This window comes from Lonchura striata, chromosome 24, assembly GCF_046129695.1.
Source record: "Lonchura striata isolate bLonStr1 chromosome 24, bLonStr1.mat, whole genome shotgun sequence".
NCBI lineage: Eukaryota > Metazoa > Chordata > Aves > Passeriformes > Estrildidae > Lonchura > Lonchura striata.
In genome coordinates this window covers 4,252,393-4,272,038 of record NC_134626.1, presented here as the reverse complement: position 1 = coordinate 4,272,038, position 19,646 = coordinate 4,252,393, and the positions used below count along the sequence as shown (strand labels likewise).

Sequence of the window (19,646 nt, the reverse complement as noted above, 5' to 3'; positions counted from 1 at the left end):
AGGGCCCTGAACACAAACGATGCCACTTTTCGCTTGGAAAGAAAACTCGCCAGCCCAGGTTCCTGATGTCAGTTTGTAGGGCTCCCTTGGGTTTATCAGGGCAGCACAAGTTTGAGGTGGGGGCAGCTGGGGTCTGGGACACATCCTTCGCCGTGCTGATTTTTTGGAGGCGGCCGACCCCTCAAGGCCACAGGGCCCTGAGCACAAACAATGCCACTTTTCCCTTGGAAAGAACGCCAGACCACCTACAGGTCCCGTCATTGACCGGAGCGAGCGACTGCTCGTTAGGCATGTACCGAGGGCCCTGTGGCACGGAGACAGGCACCGGGAGAGGAACCGGGGACGGGCTCCGGCGATCGCCCTCCCTCCCGCGATCCCCCGGCAGCGGGTCGGACGGAGGTCCCGGGCACCCACGACACTGCCACAGGGGTACGGAGCGACCGCGCCGGCAAAGACGCGTCAGAGTGCCAGGGCGAAGAAGGAGGGCAAACGTGGCCGGAGCGGAGCGCGGCAGAGCAGGCGGGTGCCGGTGGGTGCCCGTCCGTGCTCTCTCCCTCAGTCCCTCCCTCACAGCCGCCGCCGCCGCCTCCCGCAGGGGGAGCGGTGCCCGCGCGCGTGCGCGGGCGGTCGGACCGCCGGGCCGCCGGGGGGCGCCGCGGCGCCGCGGCGCGGGGTGAGAGGTCGGGACGATGGCGGCGGCCTTGGGCGAGGAGGCGCCGGACAACGAGGACTACTACGGGCTGCTCAACGTGCGCCGCGAGGTGCGGCCGCGGGGCCGCGCGGGGCCGGGCGGGACGGGGTGAGGCGAGAGCAGAGCGGACCCTCGTGTGCGCCCGGCGGGAGCGGCGCCCCCGCGGCGTGTCCTCCGCCCGGGCCGGGCTGCTGCTGCTGCCGGCGGCGGGGCGGGAGAGCTCGGCCCGCGCCGCGGGGCTCCCGGTTGAGTGAGACGGGTGAGCGCCCGCTGAGGCCGATAAATGCGTGGTTTGCCCCGAATTGCGGCGGTTCGGGCGCTCCTTGCGACTCCGCGCACGCGGGGCACACCCGCGTCCCCTCGGGCACGGCTGTGGAGCCTTCCCGAGCGTTTCCCATTTGGAAACAGACGGGGGTTTTTTTGCAAAAGATTTTTCCCGCCAAAAAAAAAGGAGGTTCGAGAATCCTTGATTTGACTTTTAAGGCTAGATGGAGATTAATTGGTGCAGGTTTGTTACATTGGAACAGTTTGGAACTTATTGAGAGATAACCGCTTTTTTTATAGTACTTATTAGGTAGAGCTACAAAGATCTGGATGTAGGAACTGTGCTGTAGTTCGTTTCAGCAAGTGCAACTGCAGTGTAGATCTGTTATATATATATTCGTATGTGCATAAATATGTATAAAAATCCCATCAAGTCCATAAGCCTGGGTGTGGCCATTGTAGCTGGACAAGGCTCGTACTGAGCCGCCACTACTGCGTGCAATAGGATATCCAGACTTGGAAGCGATTCAGTCTGATAGCTTGGAAGAATTCCCTTTGGGACTCCTGTCAGTCCCCGAGCTGCGGGGTCAGTCTCCTGTGCCTCATGTGTAGGAATCTGCTGCATTCTTGAATGTGTCATGGCCACACTGTTTGCAGAACTCCCTGATGCTGAGCTCCTTTTAAAAAAATTTCAAGCCCTCATCTGATTCAAAGCAGCAGGGCCATGCTTGCACATTCCTTGGGAGCTTTCGTAATACCCCTCCAAAACGTCAGCAGTCAGCAGCACCGTGCAGAGGTTAAAACAGAGGTGAGAACCACGCAAGGGTTGTGACTGTTGGGGAAAGTTTAATGGTTAACTTCGCCAGGCTTCCCAGAGCAGGACATTTAGGTTTTGTACAGCAGGGAGCTGGAAACTGAATTAAAGGGATCTGCAAGGGAGTGATTCCAACAGAGAGAAGCAAGTGCTTTGTTAATTGCCCCTTGCTAATTATCTTGAGCAGTACTGTCCTGTAGTGGATGTAGTGAACAGCATGTCTGGGTGCTGAGCACAGGGTGATGTGGCAGCTGAGCTTGGAGCTGCAGTGACCCCATGGAGGCAGGAATTGTTCTGTGTATGAATGATTCATCTCTTAGACATGTTAGTCTGCTAAAAACGTGGTGCTGTGTTTGAGACCTTAAATGAGGCCTTTTAATGTTGACCAGAGTTTTGGTAATAAAAAATATAACTTACATGAAATTATTTGTGACTGCGTTTCCTGGCAGTCTAAAAACGATGTCAGGGTTTCTTCAGTGGTTTTGAAGAGGCTGTTGCTCATGGAATATTGAACCAATGACCCAAACTACTCAGTGATGATGAAATGCCCAATCTAACATTTTATTGAACATGACATTTATGAAAAATTAACCTGCTCATTCCTATTACATAATCAATAGCACATTAAACCATTTATCATTAATTTGATTTAAAAATGCCATTTTGGGCCTATATGTTCCCCTGCTTTCCCAGTCAAGTTTAAATTTGATATCTGAGAAAGCACAAGGTAGTAAAAAGAAAAAAACTAATTGTAGCTGTCCTTACTGTCTTTGGGCCAGCAAATTTGGCACCTCCCCTTTTGCTGCATCATTTTAAAACATTAACAAACAACAATACAAACATGCAGAAAAAACATTCTGAGCTGTCCTCAAATCCAAAATGGATTCCTGGCATTGTGACACAAGTGAGTGTTCCTGTGATGGAAACCCTCCTTGCTACAAGTGGTAAAAAAGATGTCACTTTAAGAAATTACCTTTCAGGAACTTTATTTCCTGAGTGAAAGCTAGGAACTTATGACAGTTTTTCTTATTGTAAGGTGTTAACAGTAAATGGAATCTGTGTCTGTAAATCCACTCCTCACTGACTGCACTGGGTCCTGACTGTGGCAGCCCCTGGGGACAGCCTGGACCATCAGGTTTTGGTTATTTTACTCTGGATGTTCCTCCTGGAATGGCTTCTTAGTGGTTCTTGCTTGGACAGTTCTGGAACTAGATGATTGGACTGTTCCAAGTTCTGCCTGGGGGAAGTTCTGGTTGATTTTAGCAACAGCACTTCTGAAATGTAGATGTTAAGCAATCTCTAAGGAATGGGTGGGAGCAGCAATGCAAGGGATGTAGCAGGGTGAGGTGAGAGAGGGGAGATTACTGAGACTCTCTGGAGTCCAAAAATAACATTGCTGGGAGATGATAATGGAAGGAGCAGGGGTGTTTCCCTATTGATTCTGAAAGAGCCATCCATGTCCTTGGAACGAGGCCAGGTGCCATCTGAGGTCCCAGAGTGCTTGCAGTAAAGGGCAGGGTGGGTTTGTTCTTGATGCCTTCGGTGGCACACTGTTCTCATGGTTATCTCTGTGTGGCTTTGTGGACAGATGGTGCACCTTCCTTCTTCACAGCACAACACAGACCCTGCTGGGGAGCAGAATGGGCTACTGGGGAGCACAAGGCAGGGATGAGAGCAGAACCATGGGTTTACATTTTCTACCTTTACAGTGTGGAAAGTCTGTGCTTTTGGATAGTTACAGGGTCCCCTTGAGGATTAAGATTGAAATACGAGTAGAATTTGTTGTACATCTCTGGATTTATGTATTTTTATCTGAGATGACTTTCCTTTTTCTTGCTCTTCTGATTTGGAGGGAATAGTAGTTGCCTGATACAACTAAAGTCTGAACACGGATGGTGGGGTTTTTATATAATTTTTTTATACCTGGGTATACACTGATGAGCTATTGAGGTCCCTTGTTGCACTACAGATAACATGGACAATCCTGGTGTGATAATTGAATATTTTATTAACTTACATAGTGAAGCAATAATCCATTCTTGATTTTGGGCCAAAGTAGTGCAATGTAACAGCTGACTGACTTCCCTTTCAGGACTGATTTGAGAGTGGCCTTTTGGAAATGGCAGTGGCTGTCCTTGAGTTCGTTTTTGGTGGTTTCCACAGGCCTCCCAGGAGGAGCTGAAGGCCGCGTACCGCCGGCTGTGCATGCTGTACCACCCCGACAAGCACCGCGACCCCGAGCTCAAAAGCCAGGCTGAGCGGCTCTTCAACCTTGTCCACCAAGCCTATGAAGGTCAGGGGCAGGCTGAGCTTTGCAGAGGGTTTTTGGGAGAGCTGTGTCTTCATACTTTTTGAAGCTATTTATTATTATAAAGTAATAATTAAATTTGCTGATACTTACCAATGCTGTTTCCTGCTTCTGTACCATATGTCAGAGGAGAAATGCCATATAAATGCTGCAGGGGATGAGATGTGGAGTGTCTGTCTTACCTTCTGCATGTTGTAAATGATCTTCTCATCGCTTTCCTTACTTCTGAAAACCTCTTCCATAGGAGAATAAAGACTGAAAAACTTCAAATAGATAATTTCCTATTGTACTGATGAACTACTGCATCCCTGGGTTCTGTTCCCTGTCACCTGGCTGTGGTCTTCATTTCCAGCAAGTTCTTCTATATGCTCTGACTGAGAGGAGGACAGCTGATTCATAACAGTTAGTTTATTCTTGTGCCAAAGCCCTTTTCAAACACTGAATTAAACTGAAATTTACTTTAATCCTGGTGTGCAAGTTGCACCTGGTGTGCAGGTGGATTAAAAGCTGTTAGGAGTCATCCATGCACCAAACCTGGTGCACCCAGTCCTGGAGGTAAAGAGAAACCAAAGCAAAATGCTGAATAAATATTCCCCCATTCAACCTCAAATATGAGTGAATATTTTTATACTCCTGGTTTTGGCTGATAAGCATTTGTTCCTTCCAGTTGGACTTGAGCATGTGTGGAGTCTTTCCTGTTGTCCCTAGGTTAGGTGTTAGGACATGTGAAAGCTTTTGCTGGGAGAGCAGGGAAAGTCTGACCTTGATGACATGCAGGACAAAAACTCATAATGCTTTAGCAATTTTATTTTAGTGCGGTCTGTGGCCTTACATTAGAGGCAGCAGCTTCCCTTTGAATTTTCTGGCTGCTCTTGGCTCTGCCTTGCAATGAACGTGGAAATTGGTGCTCGTTTAGTACTAAATGTGAGTGTAGTGAGTAAAAATTTTGACATCTTGGAAATGAGCCACTCCACCTCCTCTCTATTTTCTGTTTCTCCTCTTCCATCTCTTAGTGTCACACAACAAAAGATTCATTTTATCAGAATTCATAAAAAAGTGTCTGCCTGTGACATTTAGCAAGTCCAATAATATTCCACTAGTTCAGACCAAAACTCAATTACCAGTATAAGTCTCTTTTTGCCTTACTGTACTCCCCCAGCTCCCTGGGGACACATCTGTTTTCCCACAGTCTCAAGAAATACATGATAATGATAAAGCTGGTCTTAGAACCCTGGAGGAAGAAATAGCAATGATTTTTAAATTTATTTTTTCTTACAGAACAGGTGTGTTATAGGAACTTATGCATTTAAATATGCTTTACTCTTTAAAGACTCTTCCTAATTCTGTGCCTAGTCTTTTTCTAAAGTAACTGTTCTGCAGTCTCCTGTTGTATTTTGTGTTGTCCATTTAGTTGGGTGGCATTTTGAGAGGTTAAGATTCTACACACACCTTTGCCATTACCCCTTATTGATGCTTAGCAGGGTGTGAACTGCCTCGTGGAAACTGAATTGGTGCTTGGCATGTCCCATGTGTGGGGACTAGGTGGAAAAGGATCAGTGCACATGGCTGGTGAGGAAGATCAAAGGAAGCACCACAGAGCTTTGAAAGCCAGACAGAGCTGGTTGGCAATCCCAGGAAGGACCCAGGGACTGCTCTGGCCAAATTTTTTGTAATCTCCATGTTTGTTAGAGGGCTTGTGTCACCTGCAAAGAAAGCACTGTTAGAAACTCCCCCTGCACATTCACTTAGGTGCGTGTCTCTTGTTTTAGGAAAAGAAGATGAGAAAAATTGGATTTGTTGCAGGGAAAAGTCAGTATGTCTTTTCAATAAAGCATGTGGAAGCATCAGAGGGGTTAATGTGCAACTGTAGAACGAGATGTTTCTAGATCTGTGCTTGAATTCCAAATATCGTGTTTTGGTCTGGAATCTGAGGAGAAGACCAAAAACTGAGTTCTCTCCTCTCTTTTGGTTTCAATTTACAGTGCTTAGTGATCCACAGACCAGAGCCATCTATGACATATATGGGAGGAGAGGACTGGAGATGGAAGGCTGGGAGGTGAGAGAAATTGAGCATATTATGGCCAGTGGCCTTGACAAAGCCCACCTTTATCTGCCATTGTTCTATCAGCTGCACTGGCACCTGGCTGGTAATAAATGCCTGTTGGTTTGAAGGCATCCTTGGGTAGTTATTTCTGTCTCTCTCTGTCCCTGCTGGAACACCGTGATGGATTTTCAAAGAACCCTTTGGTTTTGCACTTGACAAGAGAACAATAAACCTGACATTCAGAGTTCCCTGGAAGGATATTACCATGACAGGCAACATCTTTACCTGAGACAAATGTGTCATTATTGTCCATTTAATCCCATCTTTTTAATCCAAAACTTATTTTTTCAGCATCAACTAGCTTCTGAGTTTGAAATTACTTTTTCTTCCTGGGCTTTTTGGGGTGCATGGAGGTGGGGCTTTTTATGTTTTTGTTTTGGTTGGGTTTTATGGGCTTGGAAACAGAACTTGTCTATTCATGTCTGTCCAGCTCTTGAGTCCCTTGCTGGCCTCTGCCAGCCCTAGTTGATTGCACTGTGCTGCTTAAAGCAGAATCCTGTGGTATTGGGCCAGGTCAGCACCAAGGTCAAACTTGGAGTCAGTTGCTAGAAATGTGGAGCAGATCCAGCATGTAACGGATGCTTTGAAAAACAGATATTTTAAACTGCTTTTGGCAGACTTGTTCTTATTTTGAAGATCCAAATCCAATACTCTTTCTATCCATTCCAAAACTGAGCCTGTATAAAATCCTCAATCCCTGACCCATGTCAGGTAAGCAGCTGTGAACCAGCATAGCCTAAAATCACACAACTCTCACAGAATCAATTTACCTCAGGCCAGAGACTTTCAGTTATTTTCATTTTTGTGTCCACACCTGGTAGAGCAGTTAATGGATCACTGAGGGTAACAACTGCACTGCAGTGTCTTGTAGTTGTGGTTGGACAGCTCTTTGTCCTTTTTGTCAAGGGAATGCAAATAACAAAACCATTTTCCTTTCTCTCAAGGCATGGGGTTTTCTCTCATGCCTGTCCTTTGATCTGGCCTGGGTGCTTCGTTCCAAGTTCTGACTATTGAAATTGGTGCAGGGTGGCTTTCAGCAGCTGGGGCAGTGTATTGGTGGATCCTGCATCCATCCTGACCCCCAGCACTTCAATGCCCTGAGCAGCCTCTGTCTGGTAATTGTTTGGTTTTCATTTCTTTTTGAGCAGGTTGTGGAACGAAAGAGAACTGCAGCTGAAATCAGGGAAGAATTTGAGCGTTTGCAGAGAGAGAGGGAAGAGAGGAGACTGCAGCAGCGAACTAATCCAAAGGTAAGCAAAGACTTAATCCTGGTCTCAAGAGTGGTCTGTAATTATCACCAGTGTGCAGAGCATGCTGAGTCTAGGTGAGGGCCTGTAGGAAAGAGCCCCTCAGGTGTCTACACTTGCTGCATGACTTTCTGTCTTTTGCATATGTAGTTTCTCTGCATAATATAGGGTGAACAGGTCATTCTTTGAACAATCCCCTACTGAATATTCTTCTTTTCTTAGCGAAACATGTTAAGACAAAATACCTTTTTCAGCAATTTTCAGAAAATAGACCTAACACTGAAATATTTATGATTTCTTTCCAAATTTTCTAAATAAAATGTAACTCACTGCAGTTACCTAACAGGTTTTCCCTTTGGCATTGCTGCAGTGTCACAACAATGCAGGGACCTATTCAAATGCACCTTGAAACCAGCAACAAATCTGAGCCATCCCTAAGCCAGCTGGGCAGCAGCACAGTGAGCAAAGTCAATCTGAACAGGGTTGGGGGTCTGCCAGTGTTGCAGTTAGTTCCTGTTTTTGGAAAGCGTGATCCTGCCCTCAGGATGAGAATCATCCTGGATGCTGTTCCCATCTCGGTCTGTTTGAGCAGCAGACTCTGACCCCCAGTGACTCACCTCAGCTAACCTTGGCTGGTCAGAGGTGCTCAGGAATACCATTGGGATGGCAGGGAGGGATGGACGTGGCGACTGGCCAGAGTATCAACAGCTCAGACTTGTGGTGTCTTTGCTGGCTCTTGGCTTGATGAGTGTGTGAGGCAAACCTGGGGTTTGTCAGGATGGTCTCCGACTGAAGTTTCACAGCTTGTTGAATCCCAAAATCTTGGTTCTTATGGAGTGATTAACATTATCCAAGAGCTACATCTACTATTAACTAAATGAATTAATACATTAGTGCAAAATCACAATGTCTTCTGAGTGGACAGATGTGGAATTGCAGTGGTGCTTAGGACTGGATCGTAAGGAAAACATCCACCTAAGCAGAGCTGTAATATTTTGAGACATTCACCTTGGCACCACCTTTGGATCTGCACTGCTCTTAGCAAAGCAATTGAGCTGTACAGATCTCCAGGCTGTGGGTAGTGCATAGACACTAAGAACTGGTTTGTACTGGAAGGGTAAACAAGCATAAAGTGTTGTGTGAGTATCTGTTGACAGCTTTATTCCAGGCAGGAAGAGATTTCTGTGTGCCACAAGCCAGGCAGGACAAACTATCCCTGCTGGAGGTGCAGGTGAGCGGGGTCAGAGAGATGTTTGCGGAGAGGGGCACGATTTATCTCCCACTCTGCTGCTCCCTGCTTCAGGAATGTGACATTTTCCCTGTGCACCTCGCCGTGGCTGTGAGCTGCACTGTGAGCCTCAGCCTGTGTCCTGGGATAAAATTAGCCATCTGGGTGTTTACAGCAATTGCAGGCTGGCAGCCGATGGAAATGCCTCTGCAGGCAGTGTTCCCATGGAATTGGGGAGCACAGCTGTGATCATTTCATACACGAGCACAAGTTATTTTAAAATCTCCAACATTTTGTCGGTTCTGTAAAACAGTTTCACAGAAATAAAGCATTTTAACCAGAAATGTTGAGCAATAACCAGATGTAGGCAATTTGGAGAGTTGAAATTGAGTCTCCTATTTGCTTTTAGAGCTTTGTTTTTGCTTTCAAAGATGCACAGAAGGGTTGAAAAGTTCATGACTAGGTTTAAGAAGAACCGCTTCCTGTTAGGAGAAATTAAATCCAGTTATTTTCCTGCTGTGGAAGGTCAGTATGTAAGGAACACAGGTCCCTCAAGGCAAAGCCTGGCACAACTTCCAAGTATCACTTTCCTGAAGGTAAATCCCTAAGTAAAAAGCAAGGAGGAAGTATATTTTCCTCTGGCACATCTACATATTCCACCAGTGAAGTCTGTTTCCTATTCACAGGCTGGCAAATAAAGGTGATTTTAAAAGCTAGTCCCAACTCTGATGGTTCCATAGTGCCACTTCTGCTTCCTGCCCTGCTGAGCTGCTGCTCTGTGCATCACAGTGTGGGCACCACTGACTCCTGAGCAGGCATTGCAGCTCCCTCCTGCTGCCCTTCCCTCGAGGAGGGCTCCTCCACGGTCGGAGCAGGCGGCTGATGGGAGCTGGGAGCAGCAGCAGTCCCCTCCATTATCCGGTGGCAGAGGGGTACTCTCCTTCTCGAGGAATATTTTTAACTTTACCATCTGCTGCTTTTCCTGTGCTTGTGCCTGAACCATTTTCTTTGCCAGATCCACAGACCTCCGAGGGTGACTTCACCTGCTTGGAGGGTCTGCCCAGGGTGCACCTCTCACCTCAGGGAAAGGCAGAAGAGTAGGAGCTCTGCTACTATGGGAACGGGGAGACACTCTCTTTTCTCTGAACAGATCTTACGGATTTTCATGGAGAGGTTCAGGTGTTTTCCATTTTTCCTTGGGAGGAATATTTGGTGTGCAATTCATACATGTGAAAAAGGAAATCCTAGTATTTTGAGTGTGTTTTATAGACAAGAGGTGCAATGAAGTTCAGGAATGCATGTGGATCTTGGTGCATCTTTCCAAAGGGTGCAGCATTGTGACACCAGTAAGCCAAGTACAGCAAGATTGTCTCCAAATGGGTGTTTGCTAGCACAGGACTGCACCCTTCCAGGGTGGTTAGAGGTGTTCCATTGCTTCCCTATTCTTTTGGCCTCATTTCAAGGAACAGCATGGCATAGGAGAGGGCTGAAACTAGAGAAGCTGTAGGGTCTGGAGTCACTTGAAGGTGACTTTGCACATAGTTCCTGAAAGTGCAGAAAGGGCAGAAGCTGGTTGGTGGCACCACCACGCAGCACAATGAATTTAATTGTTCTGAAATTCACCAGCTGCCAAGGGTGATTAGTAAACAGCTGGGACACAGCCCCTCTTCCAGGATTCAACTGAAAATAACCACACATTTCAGTTTTAAAATATTTATAAATTTTTTGCTCCATAAGTAATTAGAAAATAAACACTGAGAAGAGGTTGGAAATCTCCACAGCAAATAGATAGCCTGGGAGCCCAGACAGAGAAAAGGTTCCAGTCCTGTCAGACTCTGCAATTCTTCCTTTATTTACAGTCCAGCATTTGATCAGAGTGGAGTGATCAAGGAAAAACGTTCCCTCAGTCTGAAATAAGGATTTATTCCAGCCATGCATGGCCTTAGTGTGGGTGGGGTTTGTAGCTACCCAGCTATTGAGTTACCATATACAAACTGCTCAGAGTTCACTCTGTTCTTGTGCACAGAGTGGGGTTTTTATTGCAATCCATATGTTTTATAGGAGCTGGGATGCTGTCAGATGGGTCCATAGGGAAGGTTTCCAAAGCCTCTTGAAGTTATATGACCCAGACAAGTACCTAATTGTGCTCTTTTCAAAGAAACACACTCCTGAGTTAGTCTGAGGGAGCACAGCAGCAGGTAGCCAGACTATTGTGCTGTGGCCTAGTTTTTTGTAGGAATAAGTTTTTCTATGGTCTGAGAAAGTTTTAGCAAGTGGTAAATATTTCCTATGTCAAACCTTTCATTCTGATCACAAAATATAAACTAGAAAAAGAAATCAAAATATTTTACTAACAAGGTCAATTGCAAGTGAATGATACAGTTCTGTACTAAGTCGGTTTAGGTAACTCATAAGAAGAAGCCTATAGAGGTTTTCTGACCAAGTTCCATTGAAGAAAATCAATTTCTAGAATATATTACTTCAACTTTTAAATACTGACAGAGCACGGTCAATTGTGGGGAAAGAAGAAACGTGCTGTGTAAAGGTGTTCTACCTGCTTCTGTAATGTGTCACAATAGAAAAATGACCTCACGGGGTTGAGTTTGTGCTGAAAAACTGCCTTTTCTCCAGTCTGTTTGATGATCTATATTGCTGCTTTGAAATATTGTAATCATTCACGTCTGTCTTGTGCATTAGGAAATGCATTTCAAAGTGGTAAAAGTAATAGCAGACAATGGGAATCTGCACAAAAATGTAATCATACACAGGGATGGTTCAGCCATTTGTTCTGTGTATGCCAGATGTTTGCTAATGCTAAATGCCTGTTTCACTTGTCATCCCTCAGGGAACAATTAGTGTGGGAATAGATGCCACTGACCTGTTTGATCGCTATGACGAGGAGTATGAAGATGTGCCTGGGAGCAGCTTTCCTCAGATTGAGATAAACAAAATGCACATATCCCAGTCCATCGAGGTGAGGAGGGTGAACGCTGCCTTGCGAGCGGGGCGTGAGTGAATGCAGCACCTCAGAACACAGACCACACTGCTCCTGGCTCTCAGCAGGATTTGGGGGGACACGGTGGCCAGCACAGGTGGGAAGAGGCAGCTTGGGGCCAGCAGAATGGTGGGTTGGCTCTGTAGCCTTTGGGCAACCGGTCTGTGGGCTGCAGTGGTCCTGCCCTGGCAGTGCAGATGCCCAGTGCCCAGTTCTCACTGAATGGAATGTGTTCAGTGGATGAAAGCAAATGGCACCCAGTCCTGAGGATGGGCATAAAGAAAAGGATGGGAAGCATTTCCTCTTTCAGAGAGTTGTAGAAATTTAGTCTGCTAGAGAGATGAGAATGGTTTACAGCTCAAGGTCAGGACTTCAAGGTGGTACATTACGGGTGTCACAAGTGTCTGGTACTGTAAGAATTATCTGACTTTTTGCCATGACTACAAAACCATTTACACTCTGCAGTGGTGATTATGTCCTTGCAGAGTGTGCACTAAATGTGTGAACTGGGATCAGAGATACTTGAAATAATATATTCCTTTTTCAGGCACCCCTGACTTCCACAGATACAGCAATACTGTCTGGTAACCTTTCCACCCAGAATGGGAATGGAGGGGGATCAATTAATCTTGCACTGAGACGAGTGACATCTGCCAAGGGATGGGGAGAGGTAAGAGTACACCTGTTATGCAGTTGTATATTCAATCTATTACCTGGTATTCTAATTTGGCGGGGGGGGGGGGGGGAACTTTAGCTGTGGTTCATCTCTCATTTTCTATGTTCTGTAAAATGTAGAAAAATGAATTCTTAAAGGAATTTGAGACAAAGGAAATACCAAACCTTGTTTTTTCTTATTTTTCTCCCCTTTCCATTTGGCCAATTTGAATTTCACCTGTGCAGACAGAATTGTTACCTAGTCTTTCTAGTCTTTCTGATTGTTCTGTCTGAAGGCACAGTGCTATGAGCAGGCATTTTAGGGCAGTGTGGTAGTTGGCCTTTGCTTCCAAAACTGCTTTGCTTGCATGGGAAGAAGTTATGGGGGAAATAGCTTGACCCTCCCAGCAGATCTGGTCTGAGCAGCTGGAACGTCTCATGTTGCACCTGCAAGCTGGGCTGAGGTGCTTGTGGCATCACTGGTATAGCTGGCAGCTGCCTGTGCCTTCCTTCTTGCATATGAGCTCCTGCTAGCCTGCTTCCTCAGCTTGGGAGGGTGGGAGTCTTTATCTTGTTTGAGATTCACACACTGGAGGCTTTTGATTCACACCAGGATTTTTTGAGGGCCGAGATTTCCTGCTTGCATTGGGATTTTTGTGGGAGTTTTCTCCACGTTCCCTGGAGCGACCAAAGCAGTAGCAGTAGCAGTCCTACCTGTGGCTTTACAAAACTGGCTTTGTTGTACTCATGAGCTCCAATTCAACCTTTTCTCCTTCTGAATGCAAAGCTGAAGAAAAGGGAAGGTACTGAAAGAGTTGGTAAATGTTACTCAGATGTGTAAAACAGCTGTGATGAAAATGGTGCTCATGACATATTTTGTCACTATTGTAAAGGATGTTTTCTTCTAACACTCTGGCACTATGTATTCTAACAGCTGGAGTTTGGAGCTGGAGACCTTCATGGACCTCTCTTTGGGCTGAAGATATTTCGTAATCTTACACCAAGATGGTAAATATTAGAAAAATCATTAATACTCCACAATAAGGAACTAAATTACTTCAATTCTCTTCCACAATAATTTTGCATTCATTTTCTGTCATTTCACTTTAGACTTAAGGTCATACTTGTATTGTCAAAATGCCTGCATTCTTTCTGGGGGTTGGTGCCCTCCCTTTTCATATTTCCAGTTTAAGGAAGGTCTGTGTTCCACATCTTTAGATTTGTACTTGATCTTGTTGTGATTCATCATACTTGAAGCAGAGCAACAAAGTTTGCTCTGGGAACAGAACAAAAACTGGGGAACTCTTCTGAGGCTTCCATGTGTGAGAGGGAGTTTCTGACAGCAAAACAGGAGATGATGTGTCATATTTTAGGAAAATAATGCCAAATTTGCCACGAGTGTCATGTCTGTTCACAAATGAAATCTCAGGTTGCAAAGGAGAATACAAGGTAAGGCCTGTGGTTGGAGCCACATGTGAGAGCATCATAGGAGCTCACATAGGTAGATTCCTTCTGTTTACATTTTCAAATGTAGTGGATCTGCCATTCCTCAGAGCTTGTACAGGATTCTTTTTCCCCAGAGAGTGCTTTAGCACTGTTTTTCAGAGCTGATGCTCAAGGATTATTGAATAGCAGGGCTGCTCTGTGCCAGCAGCCCACTGTGCTGTTCTGCAGAGACCAGGATGTTATCTGCACAGGGCAGACAGGGGAAGGCTAGGTGTCTGGGCACAGACAATAAACCAGGGCACACCTTGTTCTCCTGCTGTGCTCAGGGCAGTCCCAATTAGTTTTTACTTTTCCCCAAAAGCCTTGAACATCATGCATTTTGCAGGATGGTCTCTGGGCACTCCGTAAAGTCCCTGGGCAAGAAAGACTCTGAGGCCACCTGGGAGCCTGTGTTTTTTCACTGACAAATTTTTTCCTCATTTTTCTAGTTTCATCACCACAAACTGTGCCCTGCAGTTCTCGTCCCGCGGGGTCCGCCCCGGCCTCACCACGGTCCTGGCCCGCAACCTGGACAAGAACACCATGGGCTACCTGCAGTGGCGGTGGGGCATCCAGTCAGCCATGAACACCAGCATTGTCCGGGACACCAAAACCAGCCACTTCACTGTGGCCATGCAGGTGAGAGCCACAGGCAGGACAGCGATCCTGCCCCGTGGGAGGGAGCAGCCTCACCTTCCTGTCCCAGCAGTATTTTGCCTTGGGATTAGAGGCTAAGGAAGCTGTTGGTATTCTCGTGATAGACCTAATATAGGTAACCAGCTGTTTGGCAGAGCACAGCTCTTAGCATTGTCATAAGTGACATGGGTCAGCTTACAGTAGGGTCAGGACAACATGGACAGCAGAGGTTTTAAGTGGCAGGCACTGCTTTGTGTGCTGTCCTTCAAGGCTGAAAGGAAATTAGGGGGCAGCAATGGCCAAGGGTATGTTCTGATACGTTTGTGCCTCTTGTGTTTCAGCTGGGAATCCCCCATTCTTTCATGATGGTCAGTTACCAGCATAAGTTTCAGGATGAGGATCAAACACGAGTGAAAGGTTCTCTCAAGTAAGTGCTCAAGAGGAAATTCACACTGCTCGCAGCCTGAGGACTCTGTCCTCTCCTGCTGCTGTAGGCCTCCAGGTTTCACACAAACCAAATGCTTCTGTGGCCTTTGCTTTTCACTTAAAATCTGGTAAAGGCGGAATTGAATGTCTTGGAGGCTTGACCTTGTGTGCCTCTGCAGTTAAGTGGAACTTATAATATTTGTGTATGATATCACTGTATCATCCCCAATAAGAAAGCCAGAAGTTCTTGTTTACTGCTTAGCAAGCTGGAAGGTCTCATTTCACCTTGGAGATACACCGTGAATCTTCCAGAGGCCAACATCTGCTGCAGATAGATGCATTTCCATGCTTTACTTGTTTGGGAATTACAGGATTCAGTAAAGAGAAATTCAAGTGTCTTCTCTGTCTTAACAGTTCTTGGTTCTGTCATTCTAGGGTGGGTTTCTTTGGGACCATAGTGGAGTATGGAGCAGAGAGGAAGATCTCCAGACACAGTGTTTTAGGAGCCACTGTCAGCGTTGGTGTTCCTCAAGGAGTGTCATTGAAAATCAAGTCAGTTCAAGATCTCAACTCTTTATTGCAGAGGCTGACCATAACCTCCATGATTCTATTTCCAGTATTCAGGTGGGAAGGTCCCAGTCCCAGGTCAATACAGGTGTATTGATACATCACTGGGAGAAGGTGCAGCTGCCCTCAATTCTAATGCAAGCTGTAAGCCCATCATAAGCAGTGGGTGCTTTCCACTAATGTGACTTACAGCCTGAGCCACCTGTCTGTGTGCATCATAATATTCTGAAATACAGCTTAAAGTGACATTTGGAGCACTCTGGTAAGTTAATGGAAGATTTCTGAAAATATTAGTAGAGATGGAGTCCATGTGTATTATGCTGTATATAAGTAAATGCTTGAATTAGGGAATTACCATTACCTAATGCAGGTGATTGTACCATTAACAAGCTGCAGTTCACACAAGGACAGTGCTCATTAAGGGAGTTACACACAGGGATGTGATGCACTTGAATTGAGGCCAGCTATAGGTGGGGTGTGAAGAGCCCAAAGATTTCAGGCCCAAGGAAACTCATGTTTTTTAAAATAAATATGGTTACAAACATTAGAAAAATATTCATGTCCACCTGCCCTGAAGGCCCATGCCAGTGTTACGAGCACAGGCCTTCTCTAGAAGCATTTTCTCTTCTTTCATGAGGATGTTCATCTTTTTTTCTGTTAAAATGAATGACCGAGCAAATTCTCCCAAGATTAAAAAAAGAACTTTAGAATGGTCAGGTACCATCACAAGCTGCTGCTTCAAAGTATGGCTCTGGCTGGTGTCAGCTGCCTTTTCTGCCGTTGGCTTTTTCACTTTATCAGGCTTTCACATTTTGAGCTCCTCATTCATCTCCCTTTGGTTCATCAGCAAGAACTGCTGCTAAGTGTGCTTCATCAAGCACATCCAGCTTGGCTTTTCCTCTTAGCGTGCCTCTGCTCTTCTTTGTTGCAGGCTGAATAGGGCCAGCCAGACCTACTTCTTCCCCGTCCATCTAACAGATCAGCTGCTTCCCAGCGCCGTGTTCTATGCCACCGTGGGACCTCTCGTTGTCTACTTCGCCATGCACAGGCTGGTCATCAAACCCTACCTCAGGGCACAGAAGGAGAGGTGAGCTTGCACATTCCTGAGGAAGTGTCACGTGGGCTTATTTGTGTGAGGCTGTGGGTCAGCTGTAATCGGGGTGGGTGCCTGAATCTCAGCTGTGTATTCCTGATGAGATGTTGCCTTCCTTCTGGCAGAGAGCTGGAGAAGCAGCGGGAGAGCACAGCCAGTGACATCCTACAGAAGAAGCAGGAGGCTGAAGCTGCAGTGAGTGTTTCTTGTAACTCAGTCCCCTTAGTGAAAGGAAACTCTTTTCACTCTGGACCATTCTCCTTTGGCCACAGTGTCTGACCCTTTGTGATTTCTGCTCTGCCACTTGTGTCGTGACAGGTCCGGTTAATGCAGGAGTCAGTCCGAAGGATAATTGAAGCAGAGGAAGCCAGAATGGGTAAAGATTATTATATCATTTTATTTGTTCTATAAATACGGAGAGAAGAAGGAGCAATGCAAAGGTGTCTTCATTCCCACTCCTGATGAAGTGCAGTGTAGTTGGTGCTGAGCACATAGTGGGGAAGTCCCATTATGACTCAGCTCCAGGTGCCTGAGCTTAGGAAGGATCACAGAATATTATCCTGGGACATGGTGTGAAGTGGATCAACAGACTGAAGACAACAGTCTGGCTTCACCTCCTCCCCAGAGAGAGGTGTGTCTATAAATAGGTGCAAAAGTTGTAGTCTGAAGTTCAGCTTTCACTGATTTCTCCCTTACACAGTTTGCTCCTGGATCATAGTGGGAATCTGATCTCTTATGGTTACTAGCAATTTTCCATAGAATGTTCCAAAGTGAACTGATTGGATTGTCACGTCAGTGTGGCACTGAGGTCCTGTCACTCCATTCTAGTGCTGAAGGTTGATAACAAACGCCCAAGTAAAACTGTTGTTCTTTGTTGGGAAGCGTGGGTCCAGGCTAGGAGAATTAAATCTCACTGATTTTGTCAATGGAAGCCTTCCATCACTGCTGTGATTTCCTGGGAAATGCAGGTCTGATTGTAGTGAATGCCTGGTATGGGAAGTTTGTTAACGACAACAGCAGGAAGAATGAGAAGGTGAAGGTTATAGATGTGACTGTGCCTCTGCAGTGCTTGGTGAAGGATTCTAAACTCATCCTTACAGAGGCCTCCAAGGTACGTAGATGTTCTGTCAAAGCCCAGATTCAGGGACTCAAATCTGTGGCCCAAAATTCTATTTGAGCCATGTGGTGTCCTGCCAGGGGATCTCTCCAGTGGCTCTGGATCAATTCACAGATGCCATTTACATACCAAGTATCACAAACTTCCAGGAACTTCTGTTTCTTGGGGCTTTTCCAGTGCCAGTGGGACAGTGGGTGTTACAGACCTTGGGACTGTACATCAGAAACTTCCCAGCCCCAATTTACTTTCATGCACCAAAAATTTGTGGAGATGATTCCCCAGTGTCTCAACTTGCTGGCAGCAAAACTTTTTTTTTTTTTTTTTTTTATGACACCTTGTCCTTGGCAGTAATAAATGTTTTTGGCCAGCTGGAGAGCTGTGAAAGTCCATTCCCTGATGCTCAGTCTGTTCTTCTGTGATTCAAGGCTGGGCTGCCAGGCTTCTACGACCCCTGTGTGGGTGAGGAGAAGAGTTTGAAAGTGCTTTATCAGTTCCGAGGAGTTCTGCACCAAGTGATGTCAGCTGACAATGAGGCCCTTAGGATACCAAAGCAATGTAAGTAGCACAGACTTCCCACCATCTTCCTTTGGGAATCGGTAATGGACTACTTCAGCTCTGTGGTGAAGCACACAGACTTGGGGTTCAGAACTGGGGTTATTGGAATGGACTGGCCATGACTTGCTTCTGGACTAAGGTCCAGAAGAACTCAGCAGCAGCTCTGCAGCTGTTTGTACCAGCTTGTCTGTATCTCTAACTGGGGCTGGAAGGAGAGGCTTCCCACAGGTGCCAGTGTCCTTCTGTGCAGTTTGCTGCACTGGGTGGCCGTTTGGGGACTGAATTTAATGTATGAAGACCTGAGTCAGATTTCTTTCTTATCCCCATTTATCTTACCTGCCAAAATATTTTCCCTGCTGGAATAGATCTGTGAAACTAGTATCTGCTTTTGGCAGCTTTTACTGGCACTCCTGTGGGTCTGGTGGGTTGACTCACGGGCACAGACCTTTGTTTGCTCTAGACCATCTCCCTGCCCAGTGTGAGCAGCATATCCAACTGACAGAGCTTCCAGAAGTGCATTGGAGGCTTATTTGAATTGTGTCTAATTAGCAGCCAGAAGTGTTCCTGCCTGTCCTTGGAACAATGCTGGGCTCCAGCACGTGTCCATTCCTTGTTCTCCCCGACAGCTCACAGGATCGATGCCGATGGCTAATCCGGGGAACACGCATCTCTCACGGTACCTGGGTCAACGGAAACTGCAAAACCTCCCCCGGACGCTGCGAGTTTGAACAGAGACTCTTTTATTTTTACTGTCTGTACAGCAGGCGGTGTCCTGCCGGTTCTGTTAGGGACAAAAGGACAGACCCTGCTGCTCCAGGCGGCTCCCAGGCAATGTCTGAGTTGTGGCTCGGTACCCAATAAAGCAGCGTGACTCTGAGTGCACAGTGCTTTCTGCCGAGGGGCTGAGCGGGCATCCTGCTCCCAGCTGGCCACAGCCCCTTCCTGCACTCACACCTCTCTCCTGGCACTCAGCAGGGACGAAGGCCTCTTGTTCTCATTTCTCCATGTACTTCCTGGGGTAGGTAACACACCTTCTTCTTCTCATCAGGGGAATTTCAGTTCTCTGGCCACCTCCTGGAAGTCCCCTGTGCAAATATTTTGGAGAGAGGTCAGTGATTGAAACAATCTCAAATCTGTGTTTGAAATGCACTTGTTAAGAAAAGTATGTGCTTAAGTATGAATGAATTTGCCTTCTGAAGTAACATGGACCTCTTCAGCACCAATCTGTCCAGCTGTTCATTTCCAACACTGCTCTTCCAGACAAGGACATGGTGTATCATAGTTTTATTAATTCTTCTGCCACCCACAACCATGTATTGTCAAGGATTTCCAGAAAAGAGGGAAAGCAAGTGAGGGTGAATGACAGCAATTAATTTCATTTGATTCTGATGCTGCAGCTATCTCTTCACATCTAATTTATTTCTAGCAAAAATAAATGTAGTTCATGAAGTAAACCATACCA

General features: G+C 46.3%; 1 protein-coding gene across 2 annotated transcripts; it reads left to right on the top strand.

Annotated features, from left to right (window-relative positions):
- The first annotated feature begins 633 nt into the window (after window positions 1-633).
- On the top strand, window positions 634-19,061 carry DNAJC11 (DnaJ heat shock protein family (Hsp40) member C11). Of its 2 annotated transcripts, none has more exons than XM_021534243.3 (16): window positions 634-761; window positions 3,933-4,062; window positions 6,060-6,133; window positions 7,330-7,431; window positions 11,502-11,630; window positions 12,199-12,321; window positions 13,240-13,313; window positions 14,240-14,429; window positions 14,768-14,853; window positions 15,288-15,404; window positions 16,351-16,506; window positions 16,638-16,707; window positions 16,831-16,888; window positions 17,481-17,623; window positions 18,055-18,184; window positions 18,811-19,061. In XM_021534243.3, the coding sequence occupies exons 1-16, from the start codon at window positions 690-692 to the stop codon at window positions 18,834-18,836; spliced, it is 1,680 nt and encodes a 559-aa protein (XP_021389918.2). In that variant the 5' UTR covers window positions 634-689; the 3' UTR covers window positions 18,837-19,061. The 2 variants fall into 2 exon arrangements, with proteins under 2 accessions (XP_021389918.2, XP_077644274.1); XM_077788148.1 differs by having other exon boundaries at window positions 660-761; window positions 3,862-4,062.
- Window positions 19,062-19,646: the final 585 nt, after the last annotated feature.

Coding starts and splice junctions, on each gene's coding strand:
- DNAJC11 (XM_021534243.3), top strand. CDS start 690: ATGGCGGCGGCCTTGGGCGAGGAGGCGCCGGACAACGAGGACTACTAC. Junction 11,631..12,198: donor ACATATCCCAGTCCATCGAG/GTGAGGAGGGTG, acceptor TTCCTTTTTCAG/GCACCCCTGACTTCCACAGA. Junction 18,185..18,810: donor CCTTAGGATACCAAAGCAAT/GTAAGTAGCACA, acceptor TCTCCCCGACAG/CTCACAGGATCGATGCCGAT.